Here is a 20682-nt window from a genome sequence, read left to right on the forward strand (position 1 = left end):
CGCATATATAATTATCACTTTACTCATAGATAATTATCACTTCGTTCATAGGTAATTATCGTATGTCGGCAAATCACGGTGGAATCGTTGTTTATGTAGGAGTCGCTTTTCAGGAGTTATTCAAGAACCATACTCTTTCCTGACATAGAGTATTCTCTACCGCCCCTTGGATGAGAAAATACACCGGCCACCAGTTGTTCTGGAGTCTGTTATGTTTACACCGCCTGTCCAGCTGAAACTGTGACAGTATTCCGACATAGCATCATGGGGCGATGCAACTCATCGACCACTGGCAGCGTGTTCCTCACGGCAATGATATACCGCACCCAGTCTCTGTCTGACATAACCAGAAGGCTACTGATCCAGGAGCAAGTGTCTTGTCTAATGGAACAGTTGTTGAGTATTATTTACCTACCTTCCGTCAAGTTCCTGAACAACCAGATTCAGATGAAGACGTTTCTTCTGTCGTCGATGATGTTGACTGGTTACTGGTCGCACTAAACTTGAACGTATATCTGGCTATTTTTAAAAGCACGAAATACAAAACTTTAGTGACGAAATTGACCGGTAGCGTGTTCCTCACGGCAATGATACACCGCACCCAGTCTCTTGGAGACGTTTCTTGAAGTTCTGTCGTCAATGATGCTAACGAAGAATGTTACCATGTTGATACTGGTCGCAATAAACTTGAACGTATATCTCGCTATTTTATAAAGCACGGAACACAAAACTTTAGTGACAAAATTTCGAGTTTGAATACCAGTAGTGAGTGAGTGAGTGAATTGGGTTTAACGCCGCTTTTAACAGTATTACAGTTATATCACGGCGTGTCAGCTTAATGTGGGAGAAACCCACGAGCACGGGTATTGTGCTGATAAACCTAGAAACATAATCGGGGCTAACCGGGATTCGAACCAACAATCATAGGTTTCTGGGACGCAACTCTGCACAGCGAATCGCGGCGCCTTAGACGACTGGGCCACCCGTGCCCCCTTTGAATACTAGTAACCATAGCTTTCTTGGATTGCGAATGTTGCTTTGGGAATATTGCCTGTGTTACATGATAACTATTCAACCTTCTCGTGCCAGGGGTTTGGATATCCGGACGCCAAATCTACGACTGCGTGGAGGGTTGTACTAGTTGGACTACAGTGGTTACTTGGACTTATCGCTAGTATCGGTTTCCTCTGCAAGACCACACGACACGGGCGTACTGTACTCACGGGAACACACGAACCCGTCCGAAAACTGAAACTCGCAAAGTTCGTTTTTGCTATCTCTTTATTTCAATTGGTTAAATAACGGCCATTTTAGACTTTCTTCGATCTATACAACCGCCTCATACAACCTGTCTAATATGAACATAGGTTTTCAACTCCTTGAATTTTGACTAAGTTTTATTCCAATTAGGGGGCGGTCAGGTAGCCTCGTTGTTAAAGCGTTCGCTCATCACGCTGAAGACCCGCGTTCGATTCCCGACATGGGTACAATGTGTGAAGCCCATACTCACTAACTATTCCAATTTGAAAGTGGTTATCTATCCCGTCCTTTATACTCCAATGCGGAAAACTGCCAACAACATGTTCTGCAGACGGACCAATATGGTAGACGCTACCAGAACAGCCACTATGGCAGCATTGGGTGAGTGAATCTTATTTACTCCCGCAGTCGGCAACATTCCGACTGTATTGCCGCATTGTGTTAATAATCGAGTCTGGTCCAGACAACTCATCACTGCAAGCATGATTAACAATCTATGTCACTCAAGATGCCCTTGCTGACCACCCAATCCTCTTTAGTGGACTCGGCGGACGTGGAAAGACAAAAGACGTGTTGGAAAGTACAATAGGCAGAATCTGGAAGACCATTGGCGTATTGTTGAAATGCGCCAATGGTGTATCACCACAAAATTATGTGAAGGACCCATCTGTTCTGAGTCCAAAGAAAGTCCGAAGTACTAATCGTATAATAACCCATCTTTGTGTGATAAACAGGGGTTTTGAATATCACGTCAATCCGGAAATGTTTTAAGCTCCCTCCTCCGGTTAAGGAGTGTTCGATGTCATATCTTAGAGTCAGAATTCCCTGATACATCTGTATTGAGAAACACTAGGAATTTAGGATAGGAATACAGGTCCCCAGCAACCAATGCTTGTAAGACGCGACTTAATGGATCGGGTGGTCAGGCTTAATTGCATCTCAACACTTTCAATTTTTATTATTTCATTATGTGGAGTACGTGGCTGAACAGCAAACACACTAGACAAGCATAGGTTACGGGTTATCGGGTACTGCTATTATTCTGCCTCGAAAGCATCACGGGGGTAAGTTCAAAGTTGCCAGCTTCCTACCCGACTGTGTAGATCGTTGATCACCACATCTATCACTGGATTGTCTGCTCCTGCCGCTGTTATATAGATGGAATGTTGCTTAATGTGGCGTTAAACAACAAACACATTCAACAGTAATAAAAGTGGTAACAAGAGTCATCAGAAAGATGACATATCCCCCCGGCTGTAAAGTAACCACAAGTAAATGTGCAATTCTGTATGTAATGAGTCAAGAGTTGAATGTTCTTGAAGAGGCATACATTGTTTACCCACTGAATGGTTTTCGAATTCTGGTCCGGAAACGAACCCGTTCCCCAATGGAGTCTATGTCCAACTTCATTCCATAAAAATTTAAAAAAATTAAAATTAGAAAAATCCCAAAATATCAAAAGGCACCAATTCAGTATGTGCCTGATAGATTTGCCAAGTTTCAATCAAATACACTGAATGGTTTTCGAATTCTGCCCCGGAAACAAACCCCATCCCCAATTGAGTCTATGTCCAACTTCATTCCATAAAAAAAATTTAAAAAATAAAAATTAGAAAAATCCCAAAATATCAAAAGGCACCACTTCAGTATGTGCCTGATAGATTTGCCAAGTTTCGATCACATACACTGAATGGTTTTCGAATTCTGCCCCGGAAACGAACCCCATCCCCAATTGAGTCTATGTCCAACTTCATTCCATAAAAATTTAAAAAAATTAAAATTAGAAAAAATCCCAAAATATCAAAAGGCACCACTTCAGTATGTGCCTGATAGATTTGCCAAGTTTCAATCAAATACACTGAATGGTTTTCGAATTCTGCCCCGGAAAAGGCTATATCCCCCCGCATTATATGCCGGGGGTATAAAAATGGACATAATTCACAAATGTTTAAGTTTATTCAATTCGATGACCAGATTGAATCCAGGAAGTTTTGTTTTGCATGAGGCTGCTTGTAGATCATTTTTGCACACAATTAAATACCAACCAATTTGGACCCGTGAAGATTCGGGTAGAATAGGTCTTCAGCAACCCATGCTTTGCATAAAAGGCTACTATGCTTGTCGTAAGAGGCGACTAACGGGATCGGGTAGTCAGGCTTGCTGAATTTGTTATTGCATGTCATTATTTCCCAATTGCTCATGATATCAATCACTGGATTGTCTGGTGCAGACTTGATTATTTACAGACAGCCGTCATAAAGCTGGAATATGCTGAGTCCGGCGTTAAACAACAAACAAATCAATATGAGGTCATTAAAATTATCATTAAGTAGTTTGTGTGCTGTCATGCGTGCATGCGTGCGTGCGCAAGCGGCATCATTCCAGCTAAATGACGGCGGCCTGTAAATAATAGTCTAGCCACACGGTCAGGTGGTTAATTTTTGATATTTTGAGCAAAACATTGCTGTTGGGGTACGATGACATGCAATGAACCAAATCACAGAGTCTGACCACCTGATGCATTAAGTCGCCTCTTACAACCAGCATATGTTACTGAGAACCTATTCTAACCCGGAAAACCCTCGGGTTGAACATAAAAAAATCCCATTATGCCTGATCAAAGTCTCCCCTAAACATCAGTCAATAAGGCTTTGCACTATCCACCATTCTACTCCATGAATAGACGATCTTCTAACAATATCATTGGTGATTGAGATGGGTTGGGAAGAAAAGCGACAAAACCCTTTCAATTTTCATAAGAAAGAAACCCCTGCTAAAAGCAGTGTCCAGTGTGTTTAAGAATCCATGATTATGGCAGGTGTTTGCAAAAAGGTGAGCGTATCCTGCTCCACCAGTGGCACAATCACAAACACATGCAAAGGCAAGTGAATTGTTCACCTGAAAACAAAGAAACATATGGTACAAGTCAAAATAGGGAATGGCATCAGTTATCCAAGCTTGTTTTGACAGTATTTCAATTATTTACAAGTGTCAACTTTCTGTGGGAAGAAACCCCAAGGCCAAGGTCATAATAGCTGCAAATTTACTGTTCAAACCAAAGACCAGCAGATCCTGACATGGCAAAGGGCTACAACTCTCCATAGCAAATTACAGCACCTGAGCCCACTGGATGCCTCCTCAAGCAACACACTGGCAGCCATGTTGAAAATTGTAATTTTGATGAGGTGTTCTGTGTTCAGTTGAAGTAATACGCTGATGAAATGAATGTACTTTAACTCATAACAACAAATGTCTCCCCTTCCCCCTTTGAGATACATTAGTTCAATTTGTTACTATAAATGTGTTTGCAATTCCGAAAAACAATAATAGCAAATTATAGCCTTGAAGGCTTAGAGTTTTGGCGAGAAACAACTGCTAGTTGTTAGTGTTTAAAGTGATAAGTATGAAAAGAAGCATATGGTCATTGCCCATGTATAGTTTCATGCAAAAATATTCATTAATCGCTTGAGAGTCATGGCTTGGAAAAGAAGCTATTTGAGACAAAGTCTAAATTGTTTCCATGCTAACATAAAAAAATGTAATTTCAAAAAATTTCAAAATAGCAAAAGACACCAATTGAGCAATGCACATGAAAAGTGAAGGTGACATCTGTTGAAAGGTTTTCATGTTATGGCTCGGAATATGATGGGAACGCAAACGCAGACGCCAACGGAATGAGCCAAAAATAATGTGTTCCCTCCCTTTGAGGGGCAGACATAATGATCACCAGCAATATTCAGCCAGGATGAGGAAGCAACACATGTCAGTTTCAGCAGTGTTTTAATATTCAGCAGTCACAAAAGATGACAGAGATTTACAATCATTATAGATATAATAAAAATTTACATTTTATATATTTTCAAAAAAAGATCAAATAAAACTGTCCCCAAGGATATTACAGGGTGTCAATATTCTAAGTTCGTAAGGTCAGAACCAAACTGAGGCCTGAAAAATAACAAAGGTGGCGAAGTGACATCAGCTCTGGCATGACATCTCTATCATGACATGATATCACACTGACAACTCTGACATGATATCATCACATCTCTGGCATCACCATGACATCTCTGACATGACATGACATCATAATGACATCTCTATCATGACATGATATCTCACTGACAACTCTGACATGATATAATCACATCTCTGGTCTCACCATGACATCACCATGACATCTCTGACATGACATCAAGACATCACCATGACATCTCTGACATGACATCAAGACATCTCTGGCATGACAAAATGACATCATGACAATACATTATGATCAATTTTCTCCAACAAGTATGAAAATCTGCCCAGAATAAAGATGTGACATGCAAACATTCTAAAACTTTTTCATGTAAAATTAGAAAACACAGTGTCAACAGATTAAATAAAGAACAAATGAAATGAAAGAAAACTAATATTCTAGTGGATAAATCAAAAGATTATTTCTCTTCACACATTGACCATGATTGACTTGTTTTTTCTTTATTACTGAAAACCCTTTACTGACGCTTCTCAAAAACAAATTCCACAATCGTGAAAATTTGGGGCCAGGGATCCATTTACAAAGTATAAAAAAATAGTTTTTAAAACATGATATGAAAGTGCACATTATATCCATGGCTTATTTACACTTCATTTGAGATTTGATTAAACTATACAAACTGTATATGTACAATTTGTACAATGAAAAGTGCAACAAATATCATGCGTAGGTAGTTCACTTCAACCACTTTCACTCATACTTAGACCTAGGGGGACTAAGGGGCAAATCTCATGTCGGGGACCAATAGAAATAGGTTTGTACGCATGTGGGCATACAAACTTGGGTCTTCCACATGAGCAAACACTTCAACCACTAGGCCACCCCAGTGCCTTGTAAGTAGAGAGCAATGTCCCCTTAGACAGTCATAAATAGACATTCACAAACGTAACTGTCCACAAGTTGGGGCATCCAGACTAATAGTGTCCAAACTAACAGGGTTTCACTGTTGCCATGGACACTGCTGGATTCTACAAAACTACAATTCATCAAATAGAATTTTTGTAAAAGGCAACACATTTTATCACAAAACAGTATCTAAATAAGTCAGTTTCCATCCCAACTTAATGACTATAAAAGCTCCACTAGCATAAAATGAAATTTCTACTTTGCTAAATATGATGGTAGACTTCCACACAAATGCATTAAACCACAATACTGCTTCTGAGTTGTTTTGACAATACTTTTGAGATGCGAAATTTTAAATCAGTGTGCCGATATTAACAGGTAAGATGAACTTGACATTGCAAAACTATAAAAAAAATCATTGAAATCAATTTCTTGCATCATCATCATCATCATCATCATCATCATCATTATCATCATCATCATAGTGATGGAACAAGTCCAGTTAAGGGCGTCCCCTATTTCTGAAGATCAGAGAATATTCTAGGGAGTGATTAAAGTGGCATGACAAGACCATGGCAGAAATCTGTTGTCCACTGACAGGCAGTCACGTATTTGAGTGATCCCCCTCCCCACTTTCAGGTAGTCAATTGTACACGTGACAGGGACCCGTCTACCCCTCTTCCTCTACTGATGAGTGATGTGCCAGACATTATTAGCACTATTTCAATGCTGCATGATCAACGAACAAATGGACATGAAAATGTTGTATTGAGATCTGCAGACATGAAATATAAGTGCTTATCACAATAGGTTGGCATAGGTTGGAGTGTAATACTGACAAACGTAATGGTCAATAACAAACAAAGATGTCATGTAATAAAAGCAAGTATGTCATGAAATTACAAGAGATTTTCATCCTTCCATAAAACAAGTTCCTCTCACACCCTCAACAAATGAAATACATAATCTCATAATATATCACACATCTTTTTATCTTTTAAATAGCATAGTGGTATTTATCATTTATCAATAGATTGGATATGTCATTCCAAATATTTTGTCTTACCACAAATATATATTTTTGATGGTCGTGGTAGTGTGTGGTGTGTGGTGTGTGTCTGTGTGTGTGTGTGTGTGTGTGTGTGTGTGCAGGTGTGGGGGGGTGGGGGGGGGGGGGGGGTGGGGGGGGCAAGAGGGAGACTGAATTTTGGTATGGGTTGGAATGTGTCAGAAATAAGACATTTTTTGAGAGAATAACCACGATAAATTTTAAAATATGACCTGCTCACAATACTACTGAATAGCATACAGAAGACTGCATGAATACCCATCATCGATATGACACACAGATCTGCAAATGCTAGGACACATCCATTTCCCCACACAACTGGTGTTCACAGCTTTTCAATGTTCATCTCCCGACATGATACATCGGCCGAGATACGCCATCCATCCTAGGATATGACGCACATCCATCCCTCCTCATCCTCCTTTGTTGGGGGCAACAGATCTGGAGACGGCTCCTCAAAGTCTTGTGGGAAATACAACCTACAAATAGACATATTTCATTGGTTGGTTGGTTGGTTTGTTATTTGTTTAACACTGCAGTGCAGTAGTTACAATCCAGATTAATGACCACTGCCTTTAGTAAGCCAAACAAAACAGTGGTTGATATTATGAGCAGCAGACCACACCTATGAGGTACGATGACACACAATCAACCTTGTTACTAAACCTGGACACCCGATCCATTGACTCACTTGTCACAACAAGTCTAACCCAACCTGTGCTTTCTTATGGCCTGTGGGGTCAATCTGCATCTGCACTTATTCTGCCTGAAATTCCCATGTGAGTCAAACATTGGTTCCTTGGCAACTACTCTGCATGGAATTCCTATGTGAGTCAAACATTGGTTCCTTGGCTACCACTCTGCATGGAATTCCCATGGGAGTCAAACATTAGTTCCTTGTCAACTATTCTGCATGGAATTCACATGGAGGTCAAACTTTGGATCCTTGGCAACTATTCTGCATGGAGTGAGTGAGTGAGTATGTTTTACGCCGCTTTTAGCAATATTCCAGCGATATCACGGCGGGGGACACCAGAAATGGGCTTCACACATTGTACCCATGTCGGGAATCGAACCCGGGTCTTCGGCGTGATGAGCAAACGCTTTAACCACTAGGCTACCCGACCGCCCCTATTCTGCATGGAATTCCCATGTGGTCAAACATCGGTTCCTTGGCAACTATTCTGCATGGAATTCACATGGGTGTCAAACATTGGTTCCTTGGCAACTAGCTTTTAAAATTGGTAGAATGAATTTATATCTGAGTTTGTTAATGGCTGTATCCTCAAACGGGGTCTACGTAGTGTAAAATTATTGTTCCCCTGAGAGGATATCGTAAGACCATGTCATTCAAAGAATAGTTCTGCCTACTACTCTTTTAAACGTAGTATATTTGTAATTATAATTGTGGCTAACTTTGCGTACAATTGCTAGTTGCTGAGGGGATGATGTAAATCCGGCTGGGGTCCATGCAGGAAGCTAAAGTACTGTAAGTCCCCATGGTCCCTAGTATGGTGATCTACCTTCAGTTGCTGGCGATCTACAGCCCATTTTTATAATGTGATGTTATGTTTAGTGCTATAAATTTTATGATTCCATATTAGTTTAAAATATATTTCTGTGATAAGTCTAGTTATTTTACTGTCCTTCGTTTGGCAGGTTTTTATTTAAGTTTCAATATATGTATTATGTTCAACACTTGATAGTCACGATATGGCTGAAATATTGCCGATGTGACTTAAAATTTTAACTCACCCATATATTGGATCCTTGGCAACTATTCTGCATGGATTTCCCATGGAGGTCAAACATTGGTTCCTTGGTAAATATTCTGCATGGAATTTCCATTGGTGTCAAGCATTGGTTCCTCAGGACCTATTCCCCTCTACTATACCAACATGAGACATGAATGAGGAACTATTCATCCCCAGCAACCCCCTGGGGGGCGTGTCTGAGACAGACCTACCTGATACAGGTGAGCTGATACCTCCCGCTGGACTGGTTCTTCGTTGTATCCACTCTGTCCTCAGCAACCCCCGTCCCCCAACTCTCAGGGTTCACCATGTACTGAACAGACTCCATACTGAGGAGGGGGGTCTCTGTAACCATGGAAACATATGTTACTGTAGCATTTCCTAATTTCACTGAAACCACAATATGGTGAATAATTTAAACATCTACAATGTCACACTCCTATAGAAAAATTCATACTCTTGGTGTCGTAATTCTGAGTTCATGCAATATTCATGTCAAGCATTAGACAGATAAATAAAATAATAAAGGTTACTCAGTATTAAGAATTTGTGCATGATTTGATTTCCATAATTTACCTGGCATTCAAAAATGCCATTACAGAATGATAGTTTGGTCACATGAAAATACTTTTTTCTATGGAAGAGCCTGCACCTATGCTTTAATTTTGTAACAGTTAAAAAAACACAATCAAATTGGTGTTTGATTAAAAGGTTTTTTTGGCAATTTTGTTAACACTCATATTTAAAACATTAGGCTCGCTGACTTAATTTTGCATGTCATCGCATCCCAACTGTGTGGATCGATGCTCATAATGTCAATCACTGGATTTTCTGGTCCAGCTCGATTATTTACAGACCGCCATCATATTGCTGGAATATTGCTGAGTGCGGCATTAAACAACAAACAAACTTCAAATTCCCTTCTATTCTGACTCTCTACCCATGCTTTCATGTTTGTGAGTGGATATAGAAAAATAGAAAAATCCAAAATAAATAACAACAAATCTACTAACGTGTGACATTGAGCCAGGCTATGACTCTCTGCATGGTCTTGGAGAAACACTCGAACACTTTGCCAGTCTGGTTTTTGCGGACCGGCACAAACAGCCTGCTTGTCATATTGGTGGTGGGCGTGGCATCCAGGGAGGTCACCTTCTGTTTCTTCACGTAGTAGATCCGCAAGACCTTCAAGAACTGGCAGCTGTCCTCGAATGCCATCTCGCCATATCCAGAAGAATCGGAGTCAAACTCTATGTTGCCTGGAAGAGAACAGGGTCTGAGTGAATGTTGTTTGACGCTGATATTTCAGATATATTGTGGTGGCCTGTGAACAATTCTGAGCCACATAAACCAGTAGTTGATAGACCCTTGAAGATCCGTGTAGAGGATAGATCTTCAGCAACTTATGCTTGCTGTAAGAGGTGACTATGCTTGTCATAAGAGGTGAATAACTGGATCCGGTTGGTCACAAATGCATGGTTCGATGCTCATGATGTCAATCACTGGATTGTCTGCTCCAGACTCTATTATTTACAGACCAACATCATATAGTTGGAATATTGCTGAGTTTGGAGTTAAACAACAAACAAACAAACAGTGGTTGATAGCATGGATGTCCATGCAGTAGAGGTGCAAGTTTAACATTGTTATCCCCTGATTCAATTTGTGAGGTCTTACAATCCTGGAACACTGGGTCTATACTCTGCTCCAGAATCCCATGGAAGTCAAACATAGGGTATTTGGGACATATTCTGACCCAGAATCCACACAGGGAGTCAAGCATTGGGTGTTTGGGACATATTCTGCCCTAGAATCCACACAGGGAGTCAAGCATTGGGTGTTTGGGACATATTCTGCCCTAGAATCCACACAGGGAGTCAAGCATTGGGTGTTTGGGACATATTCTGACCCAGAATCCACACAGGGAGTCAAGCATTGGGTATTTTGGACATATTCTGCCCCAGAATCCACACAGGGAGTCAAGCATTGGGTGTTTGGGACATATTCTGCCTCAGAATCCACACAGGGAGTCAAGCATTGGGTGTTTGGGACATATTCTGACCCAGAATCCACACAGGGAGTCAAGCATTGGGTATTTTGGACATATTCTGCCCCAGAATCCACACAGGGAGTCAAGCATTGGGTGTTTGGGACATATTCTGCCTCAGAATCCACACAGGGAGTCAAGCATTGGGTGTTTTGGACATATTCTGCCTCAGAATCCCCATGGGGAAAGAGGACTGACGGTAGAGTGACTGACAAGACATCGCACTTTACCATTGTTGGCTTTTACAGAACCACATCAGAACAGCACAAAGAAACATCTGAACCAAACTGGCTACACTGTGGCAATCTTCACCATACCTTTATTCAATATCCATATGGTTCATCACATGTTCAAGTTAAGCTAGATCCTGCAAATTCATATGAACAGCTCTGGTGATTATGTCTATGCATAATAAGGGACTGGTCATTAATTATAGAGGGTGGTGGGGCGGTGGGGCGGTGGGATTGGTCTTAGGACTGTACCATATTTTGCTGACCCCTCCTCCCCTACCGACATTTTATGAAACATTTCTTTCATGAACCCCCCACCCCCACCTCTCTCCTCCTTATGATACATGACCAGTCATTCACAGAAGACAAGCTGCAAACTGCCTGCAGCATCACTAGATATTCAATCATCGTGTCATGTGGAGCAGCTGTGCCAGAAACAATTTTACGTCTGTTTCAACCGATACTCGCACTCAACAGATAACCACTTGTTTTCTTTCCTCATGGTGGTACATGACCCAAAACTGCATCCTCCCAGCACTTGCTGATACGCCCAACAGTGTATGTTGTGTAGAACTGATTTTAAACTACTGACATTAGTCTACAAATGCTTCAATGAATCAGCCCCATTGTAACTGATGGAACTTTTGCCTCTATAAGCCATCTAGATCTCTCCATTCTGAAAACAACACTTGCTGCAAGTTCCAGAAACCTGCTTGAAGACTTTGGTCACAGATCTTTCGAATACTATGCTTCAACACTTTGGACCAATCTACCAACAGAACCTTAGCTCTCACCATCACTCCCATCATTCAAGGCACCTCCAAAGACCTACTACAAATGTGTGTACACGGAACAGATACCTACCGTTGGGAAGCTTCAACACTTTGACATCGATAGTCTGCACATTGACCACCTTGATGCCCTGAAACAGAATGTTCACCACTTAATAAAAACTAACACCAAACTATTCTCGATGATCCAGTGTAATTGTTTTTCACTTTAGGATGAAGATACCCTGACCTATCCACTAGAACATCTTTATCATAAGCATCTGCCAACAGCTGGAATTTGTCTCGTGAGTTCTACAACCAATCAAAATGGCTCTTGTGTTTTAATAAGTCATAAAACTATGTATGACGTATAAACTGGAGCATTTATGTTTATTTGTTGTTTAACGCCGCACTCAGCAATAATCCAGCTATATGACAGCAGTCTGTAAATAATCAAGTTTTGGACCAGACAATCCAGTAATTGATGTCGACAGCATCGGTCTACACAATGTGGAACAGATGTTTCCCTGGTAAGGATGGGGCTTTATGCAACCAGGCACTCCCATGTGTAGTTTGAGATGGTATGTAACAAAGCAAGTTAAACTTTGGTGATATACAAACCTTGCACTTCCAGAGCCCTTTTCAAGGTAACTTCTGTGCTAACTCAAGTTTTATGAATAGGTAAATCTGACAATACTATGATACAATGTGTCAATGGCCAAGTCCAGATCTGAACTGGGATGGCACCCTACAAGGAGTGAGTGAGTATGTTTTTTACGCCGCTTTTAGCAATATTCCAGCAATAAAATGGCGGAGAACACCAGAAATGGGCTTCACACATTGTACCCATGTCAGGAATTGAACCCGGGTCTTCTGCGTGACGAGCGAACGCTTAAACCACTAGGCTACCCGACCGCCCCACCTGACAAGGAAGTACAGAAGCTACTGTATGCAGGTCCATCAAGTATACGCTCATATTCTTTACATTCATGGTAGCTCCAGGACAAACCTGTTGTTTCTTCAGCCAATCAGAGGCTTTCTGCACTGTTGACCTGTAGGTGGCGAACTTTAACCTCTGGATCATCCCCTCAGTGTTGCAGGTGTAGTCTGGGATGATGTCCTTGGCCCCTGGGAAAAACACATGCTGCATTGTACAGGGGCTAGCTTGGGAATACTTCATAGCACTAGTAGTAACTATCACAAGTAGTAAATAGCACACATAGTTTGTTTGTTTGTTTGTTTTTCAAGCTACACTCAGCGCTATTCCAGCTATATGAATGCAATCTGTAAATAATGGCGACTGGAACACACAATCCAGTGATTGACATGAGCATCCATCTACGCAATTGGGATATGATGACATGCATCGACCAAGTCAGTGAGCCTTACCACCTGATCCTGTTTATCCTCTTACAAGCATGGGTTGCTGAAGATCATTTCTAACCAAGGATCTTCACGGGACCACAAGTAGTAAATAGTTTTAGCAGACACAAAATAGTGCGCCCTATGATCTAAAATGTCCCGATTATATCTCACTTACAGATTGCCAATATCTCCCAACAATTAGTATTCTTGCATACAATAAGTCAATGTCTCCCAGTTCCTGCCTGCATCTCACCTACATGCTGCCAATATCTCTCAATGTCTGGCAACATCTCACCTACACACTGCCAATATCTCTCAATGTCTGCCTGCATCTCACCTATGAACTGGGTACATCTCACCAACCACCAGGTCATTATTCCAAGTATCTAGAATATCTCACCTAGTGTCTCAAATGCTGGTTCTCCGATGACGTAGAATATCCTGAGAGCGAACACAAACAGCCGATTGGTCCTCCCTGTCTCCACCGAGCAGGTAGTCTCGGGGTTGGGTTTGCTGTCCGACATCAGGAGTTTAATGGTCTCCACATTCAGAATCTCACCTGCCAGGAGAAGAGTAGGTTTACTTATCAAGAACAATGACATAATGAATGACCCCCTACTCCTCCAATCTTGTAGACAGTGATCAGAGTTGATTTGGATTCAGATCTGAGGGGCTAATTATAATGGTAATTATTACCCATGAAGGCATAAAACATAAAAACATATCGGGGTTCATAAAAATCGTATGTGCCCTAGTGTCATATCATGTCACGAGACGACAGCGTATTGTTTCTGTCATCCGGACAGCATTTTTTACGTCATTCGAATGTTATTGTAACGTGAGATCGGAATGACATCACGCTAGAAACGATGTCATAGCTGAAGATTGTTGACGTCATTTGACAAATTGTGGTTCCGCTACGGTTGATACTTGCTGTCCTTATAGGTAAACACTAAAATTTGTCTTGGTGAGTAGACATCTTCTTTTATACATTATATTTGTGTTCATGTCATACTATGTTTACGATACTCGTGCATAAAGTCCACTCATGTCTTAAACACAGTATGACATGAACACTCGTATAATAATCTCTACATAGTAGGGCTGACCTACACTAGGAGTTTCACAGTACAACTGACCTCACACTACCAACCTTGCAATACAGCTGACCTCACACTACCAACCTTGCAATACAGCTGATCTCATACTACCAATCTTGCAATACAGCTGATATCACACTACCAACCTTGCAATACAGCTGATCTCATACTACCAACCTTGCAATACAGCTGATATCACACTACCAGCATTGCAATACAGCTGATATCACACTACCAGCCTTGCAATACAGCTGATATCACACTACCAACCTTGCAATACAGTTGATATCACACTACCAGCCTTGCAAGACAGCTGATATCACACTACCAACCTTGCAATACAGCTGATCTCATACTACCAACCTTGCAATACAGCTGATATCACACTACCAGCATTGCAATACAGCTGATACCACACTACCAGCCTTGCAATACAGCTGATATCACACTACCAACCTTGCAATACAGCTAATATCACACTACCAACCTTGCAATACAGCTGATCTTATACTACCAGCCTTGCAATACAGCTGATATCACACTACCAGCCTTGCAATACAGCTGATATCACACTACCAGCATTGCAATACAGCTGATATCACACTACCAGCCTTGCAATACAGCTAATATCACACTACCAACCTTGCAATACAGCTGATATCACACTACCAACCTTGCAATACAGCTGATCTTACACTACCAGCCTTGCAATACAGCTGATATCACACTACCAACCTTGCAATACAGCTGATCTTATACTACCAATCTTGCAATACAGCTGATATCCCACTACCAACCTTTCAATACAGCTGATATCACACTACCAGCCTTGCAATACAGCTGATATCACACTACAAGCCTTGCAATACAGCTGATATCACACTACCAGCATTGCAATACAGCTGATATCACACTACCAACCTTGCAATACAGCTGATCTTACACTACCAGCCTTGCAATACAGCTGATATCACACTACCAACCTTGCAATACAGCTGATCTTATACTACCAATCTTGCAATACAGCTGATATCCCACTACCAACCTTTCAATACAGCTGATATCACACTACCAGCCTTGCAATACAGCTGATATCACACTACCAACCTTGCAATACAGTTGATATCACACTACCAGCCTTGCAAGACAGCTGATATCACACTACCAACCTTGCAATACAGCTGATCTCATACTACCAACCTTGCAATACAGCTGATATCACACTACCAGCATTGCAATACAGCTGATACCACACTACCAGCCTTGCAATACAGCTGATATCACACTACCAACCTTGCAATACAGCTAATATCACACTACCAACCTTGTAACACAGCTGATCTTATACTACCAGCCTTGCAATACAGCTGATATCACACTACCAGCCTTGCAATACAGCTGATATCACACTACCAGCATTGCAATACAGCTGATATCACACTACCAGCCTTGCAATACAGCTAATATCACACTACCAACCTTGCAATACAGCTGATATCACACTACCAACCTTGCAATACAGCTGATCTTACACTACCAGCCTTGCAATACAGCTGATATCACACTACCAACCTTGCAATACAGCTGATCTTATACTACCAATCTTGCAATACAGCTGATATCCCACTACCAACCTTTCAATACAGCTGATATCACACTACCAGCCTTGCAATACAGCTGATATCACACTACCAGCCTTGCAATACAGCTGATATCACACTACCAGCATTGCAATACAGCTGATATCACACTACCAACCTTGCAATACAGCTGATCTTACACTACCAGCCTTGCAATACAGCTGATATCACACTACCAACCTTGCAATACAGCTGATCTTATACTACCAATCTTGCAATACAGCTGATATCCCACTACCAACCTTTCAATACAGCTGATATCACACTACCAACCTTGCAATACAGCTGATATCACACTACCAACCTTGCAAGTCAAGTGAGCTAATAAGAAAACATATTCAAGAGATCTCATGCAAGTCTAGATTTCTTCAGTGTCAGGTTGATGTGGTAGGAAAGCCCAAAGTAACGTTTACCAATAAAGTAAAATCCGAGAGCACATGCACGGTGCTCACAAACCTAGAAACATAACAGGGCAAATCTGGGAATTTAACCCCCAAAAAATGTATCTGCTTCAGACACTCCTATGGCATGCAACACAGACTCAGTGTTAATACAGTAACCAAGAACAAACACCATCTTCAACAGGGCCACTTTAGCTCACCAGAGATAGGGTTCAACTGGAACTGCCTGAAGAGTTTCTCCAGAGTCTTGCTCAGGGAGTTGAACTGCCCAAACAGCTGTGCCCCGCCAAATCGGAAGCCGGTCTGCTGGTTGAGGATGTTGGAGACGACGTCCGCAACACTGCCCCCTCCCTGGGCGTTCTCCTCCGGCAACACAGATATGTACGACAGCTTCTGCACAGGAGCATCTGGGTTCATCTTCGGGGTCAGCCACAGCCTGAACAAACATAAGTTACATTCACCAACTGGTGTGTTCAACATATCAAGAGCCCTGGGTCTCGTCCAACAAAGTTACATTCACCAACTGGTATGTTCAACATATCAAAAGCCCTGGGTCTCGTCCAACAAATTTACATTCACCAACTGGTGTGTTCAACATATCAAAAGTCCTGGGTCTTGTCTGACAAAGGGATCTTTGCGATTTTCGTAAGTCTATGCTAAAGTATGGGAGTTACAATCGTCTTATCACTAAGATCACTTTGTGGAACAGGGCCCATGGTCCAGACTCAAACAAAACCAACTAGCATGTTCAACATATCAAGAGCTGTGGTCCAGTAAACATCACTCTATGCAAAAAAGTATATTCTAAATTTAATTACAACAACTAAAGATTAACTTTGTCTGTTTTTATTATGCTTTTATCACAATCTCATTAAACATGTTAAAGTCAGATCTTTCACTCTGATACATCTCTGAGTGAAGATCTGTCAAACCCTCCTTTGGAAATCATGTTAGTTTGCAATATATGTTTGTTAGATATAGATAAGCTTAACAGATACAATGGAGTCTGCCAAGTGTTGGTAGTATGGGTTTAGTCTGACCTGAGTCCCATGAGGAAGGCATTGTTGCCATGACTGGACAAGTGGATGAAGACAGCGTCGTTGTCAAGTTGGTAGTCGTGGTTGTTGAGCTTCTTCCCCACCGTCTCACACTTCCACACTGTGTACTGCGGCATGGACTCCAACCACTGGTTTGCCTGCTCCACCACCGTCCTGCACCACAACAACCATGCATTTTAGTCGGAAAACGATACGATACGTATCACGATACACGGGTCACGGTACGATTCATATCCAAATACACATGTTTACGTCAAACAGCATGGAAATGTCTTGACAATATATATTTCAGAGCAGATTTTAAAGTAAAAGTTAACTTTAGACATATGTTCGTAGCAGCTATTCTTAGTAGTGAACTTGAAACGCTAATCACAATACATTTTGCGATATTTGACTGACAAAAAATCATTCACATCTAGGGTTCATAACGTGCCATAGTCTATTTCTAAAAGAGAAATATTGCTTCCTGCCAACTTCATTTTCACATTTTTGAAGGATTGCTTATTTACCTCAGGTTCTGTATAGAATGATTTTTGCCTTGCAGAGGTTGAAACATGTAAGGTTACTTATGAAGAGCATTACATAGATTGGTTCTTAACAGTTTTGCATTGTGTCATATTTATGATATGTAGAGGCGGTTTGCAAATCTGGCGATTCTATTTTTGGCTGATAGCCACATTGGGATTTCCCTTTTGTTACATTCCTGATGTCATTCCAAAAATAGATAACAAAAAAGACAATATTTCTAAAACTGTTATCCATATAACAAATCTAAAATATATTAAACAGAAAAATTGAAAATATTATCTTTAACCTTTACCATACAATGCGCAATGTCCTAAATTCCAAACATGTTATCACTGAATATCATATCAAGATTTGGGCTTTTCAAAGTTTGCATATTTCCCTTTGACAACTACAAATAATATCAAACAATATCACATTATTACATTAAATACAACAAATTCACAATGAAAAGTTTTGAATATTTTTTAAAAAGATATGAAAAACTTACCCAAATTCAGCAAAGTCAGGTATTTGTCCCTTGAGATACCCAGTTCCCAGGCATCTTGGCATGAAATCTACATAGGTAAGGGGAGTTAACTCTCCCTGTAGTGTTTCGGCTCCCTCGAAGGCCAGGTTCTCCTCCTCCAGGACAGTCTCCCCTTTCCTACACTCTTCATCTTCGAGGGGGATATCAGGCTTCCCTGGTAGTGATTCAAGTTCCAACGTTCCCAAAGGAATTTCTGGTGTTTCGGACGTCATCATTTGTTCCATAAATCTGTTTAACACATTCAAAATAAATAAAAATGTTAAATAATAATAAATAGACAGTGCACCAGTACCCGCACTAATCTGCGGCAACAAAAAGTTCTTAAAATTCTGTGGCCACTTTTTTATAAATCTGCAACCAAATTTTGATAATGTTGTACAAATTCCGCACACTTTTAAACTTAGATTTTGTCAATTTCGAAGTTTTGCGACTGTTACACTTACGGCGGCCATTTTTATGATAAACTTGTCCACGGCAAGAATAACTTGTTGCCGTAAATCTGGAGATCAATAGTGTAATAACACAGACATGTACTTTTCGTGAGCAATAACACAAAAGTCATCTTCACTTCAAAACAAAATAAACATCCATTCACATGTTCACCAGATTTCGGCTCACATGTTAAAATTTTGCAGTGTATTTGATGAATTCTGTGGCAGATAAATGCAAAATGCTGCATGAGTTCTGCACAAAATGTGATTGTCTGCAAGATAGGTACATTTCTGCACCAAGGGAACATGTCTGAAAAATATTCCGCAACCATGGAATATCGAAATACAGCAAGGACTGGTACACCATTTACATATGTGAGGGTATCATTCAAGGATATATCAGTATTCAATACATATTCACTACAGCTTCCATATTCAGTCGACTGTTATGGGGATGCTTAAACAGTGTTTGAACCTAAGGTGAGGTGATTTGAAGTGGACCTTTACTTCACGTTCAAGATTATTTCACTCACTCGGCAACATGCACGCACGTGTGTGTGTGGCTGCTTGAACCAGACCAGACTTATGCCAGTTTATATGAAATTCCATTTTCAATGAAGACATTAAAATCATATGATTTTTAAAAGTAGAACTTTGGTTATCATGGTTATAGGTACTTGGATTGCTTGAGACAAATGTGAACTCATATCAGATCATACGAGAGCCTAATTATTAGTCCTATAAATTAACTGTCTAGCTTTTATCAATTAGTTGATGTGTATTTTTTTTTTTAATTTAGTGATCAACTTGATGTACTCCGTGCATTCCTTTCATCAAGTTAACAACCATAAGCATACTCACGTGCCACTTGCAGAATGTAACTTTGATATTTTACTCTCAGTAAGAAACAAACAGTATATATCCACGTGAATATTGCTCATGTGTAAATATAGATGTCAACATCTAGGCCTAGACATGGTAGAAGTTTACACCAATTGTGTACACAGATTCGATAACGTTTGTCCAGGTAATGAAAGTGGGAGAGCTCATGGAAATTAAATAATATTGAACACTTACTCAAACTGCGATGGAAGATGGAATGATATTTACTGGACGGAATCCAAATACACTGGGAACTCGTGCCAGTCGTGGACGTCAACATGTGGCAACTTGCCAAAATCTTAGAAATGCATTCACCAACAACCAACATGTTTGGACGTATCATGGCAACGAGAAAACAAACCAAAGAGAATAATAACAGCGTGATCAGCTAGTGATGCATGCTCTTGATTTTATTGCTGTTTCCCACGCGAATTACTCGTGCTCTTAAACTAAACTTTAACGGAATTAGTTTTGTACTGATACGGTGATAGTTGTTGTAATGTTTAATATGACAAATCATGAACAGATTCTTAAAATAGGTATTGCTGTAAGGTTGCGCGGTCGATAGGTGCGTAGCGATAGTTATCGATAGACAGGGACCCAGTCAAGCAGGTGCGCATAATACAACAACAATAAAACGAAACATGATTTGAACGAAATAGTTATTCGTTAGGGACATAAATGCACGGTAAAGGTATCATTCTTTCAAAATAAATCAATTATCTATTTCTATTTA

General features: G+C 40.6%; 1 protein-coding gene across 1 annotated transcript; it reads right to left on the reverse strand.

Annotated features, from left to right (window-relative positions):
* Positions 1-7316: 7316 nt before the first annotated feature.
* Positions 7317-20467, reverse strand: LOC124115749. Its single transcript, XM_046476862.2, has 10 exons — positions 20142-20467; positions 18595-18861; positions 17562-17732; positions 16722-16957; positions 13781-13939; positions 13025-13143; positions 12110-12167; positions 9982-10227; positions 9181-9313; positions 7317-7693 (listed from the first exon to the last, which is right to left on the reverse strand). The coding sequence occupies exons 2-10, from the start codon at positions 18855-18857 to the stop codon at positions 7600-7602; spliced, it is 1479 nt and encodes a 492-aa protein (XP_046332818.2). The 5' UTR covers positions 18858-18861; positions 20142-20467; the 3' UTR covers positions 7317-7599.
* Between the last annotated feature and the right edge of the window lie 215 nt (positions 20468-20682).

Source organism: Haliotis rufescens, unplaced genomic scaffold (genome assembly GCF_023055435.1).
Source record: "Haliotis rufescens isolate VD_foot unplaced genomic scaffold, xgHalRufe1.0.p SCAF_59, whole genome shotgun sequence".
Classification (NCBI taxonomy): Eukaryota; Metazoa; Mollusca; class Gastropoda; order Lepetellida; family Haliotidae; genus Haliotis; species Haliotis rufescens.

What these genes read in the sequence shown, in the direction of transcription:
- LOC124115749 (XM_046476862.2), bottom strand. Translation starts at nt 18,857, where the DNA reads ATGGAACAAATGATGACGTCCGAAACACCAGAAATTCCTTTGGGAACG. An exon ending in CCTGACTTTGCTGAATTTGG is followed by an intron (nt 17,733 to 18,594) that starts GTAAGTTTTTCA and finishes GTTGTGGTGCAG; the next exon opens with GACGGTGGTGGAGCAGGCAA. An exon ending in TATCAGCTCACCTGTATCAG is followed by an intron (nt 7,694 to 9,180) that starts GTAGGTCTGTCT and finishes GTCTATTTGTAG; the next exon opens with GTTGTATTTCCCACAAGACT.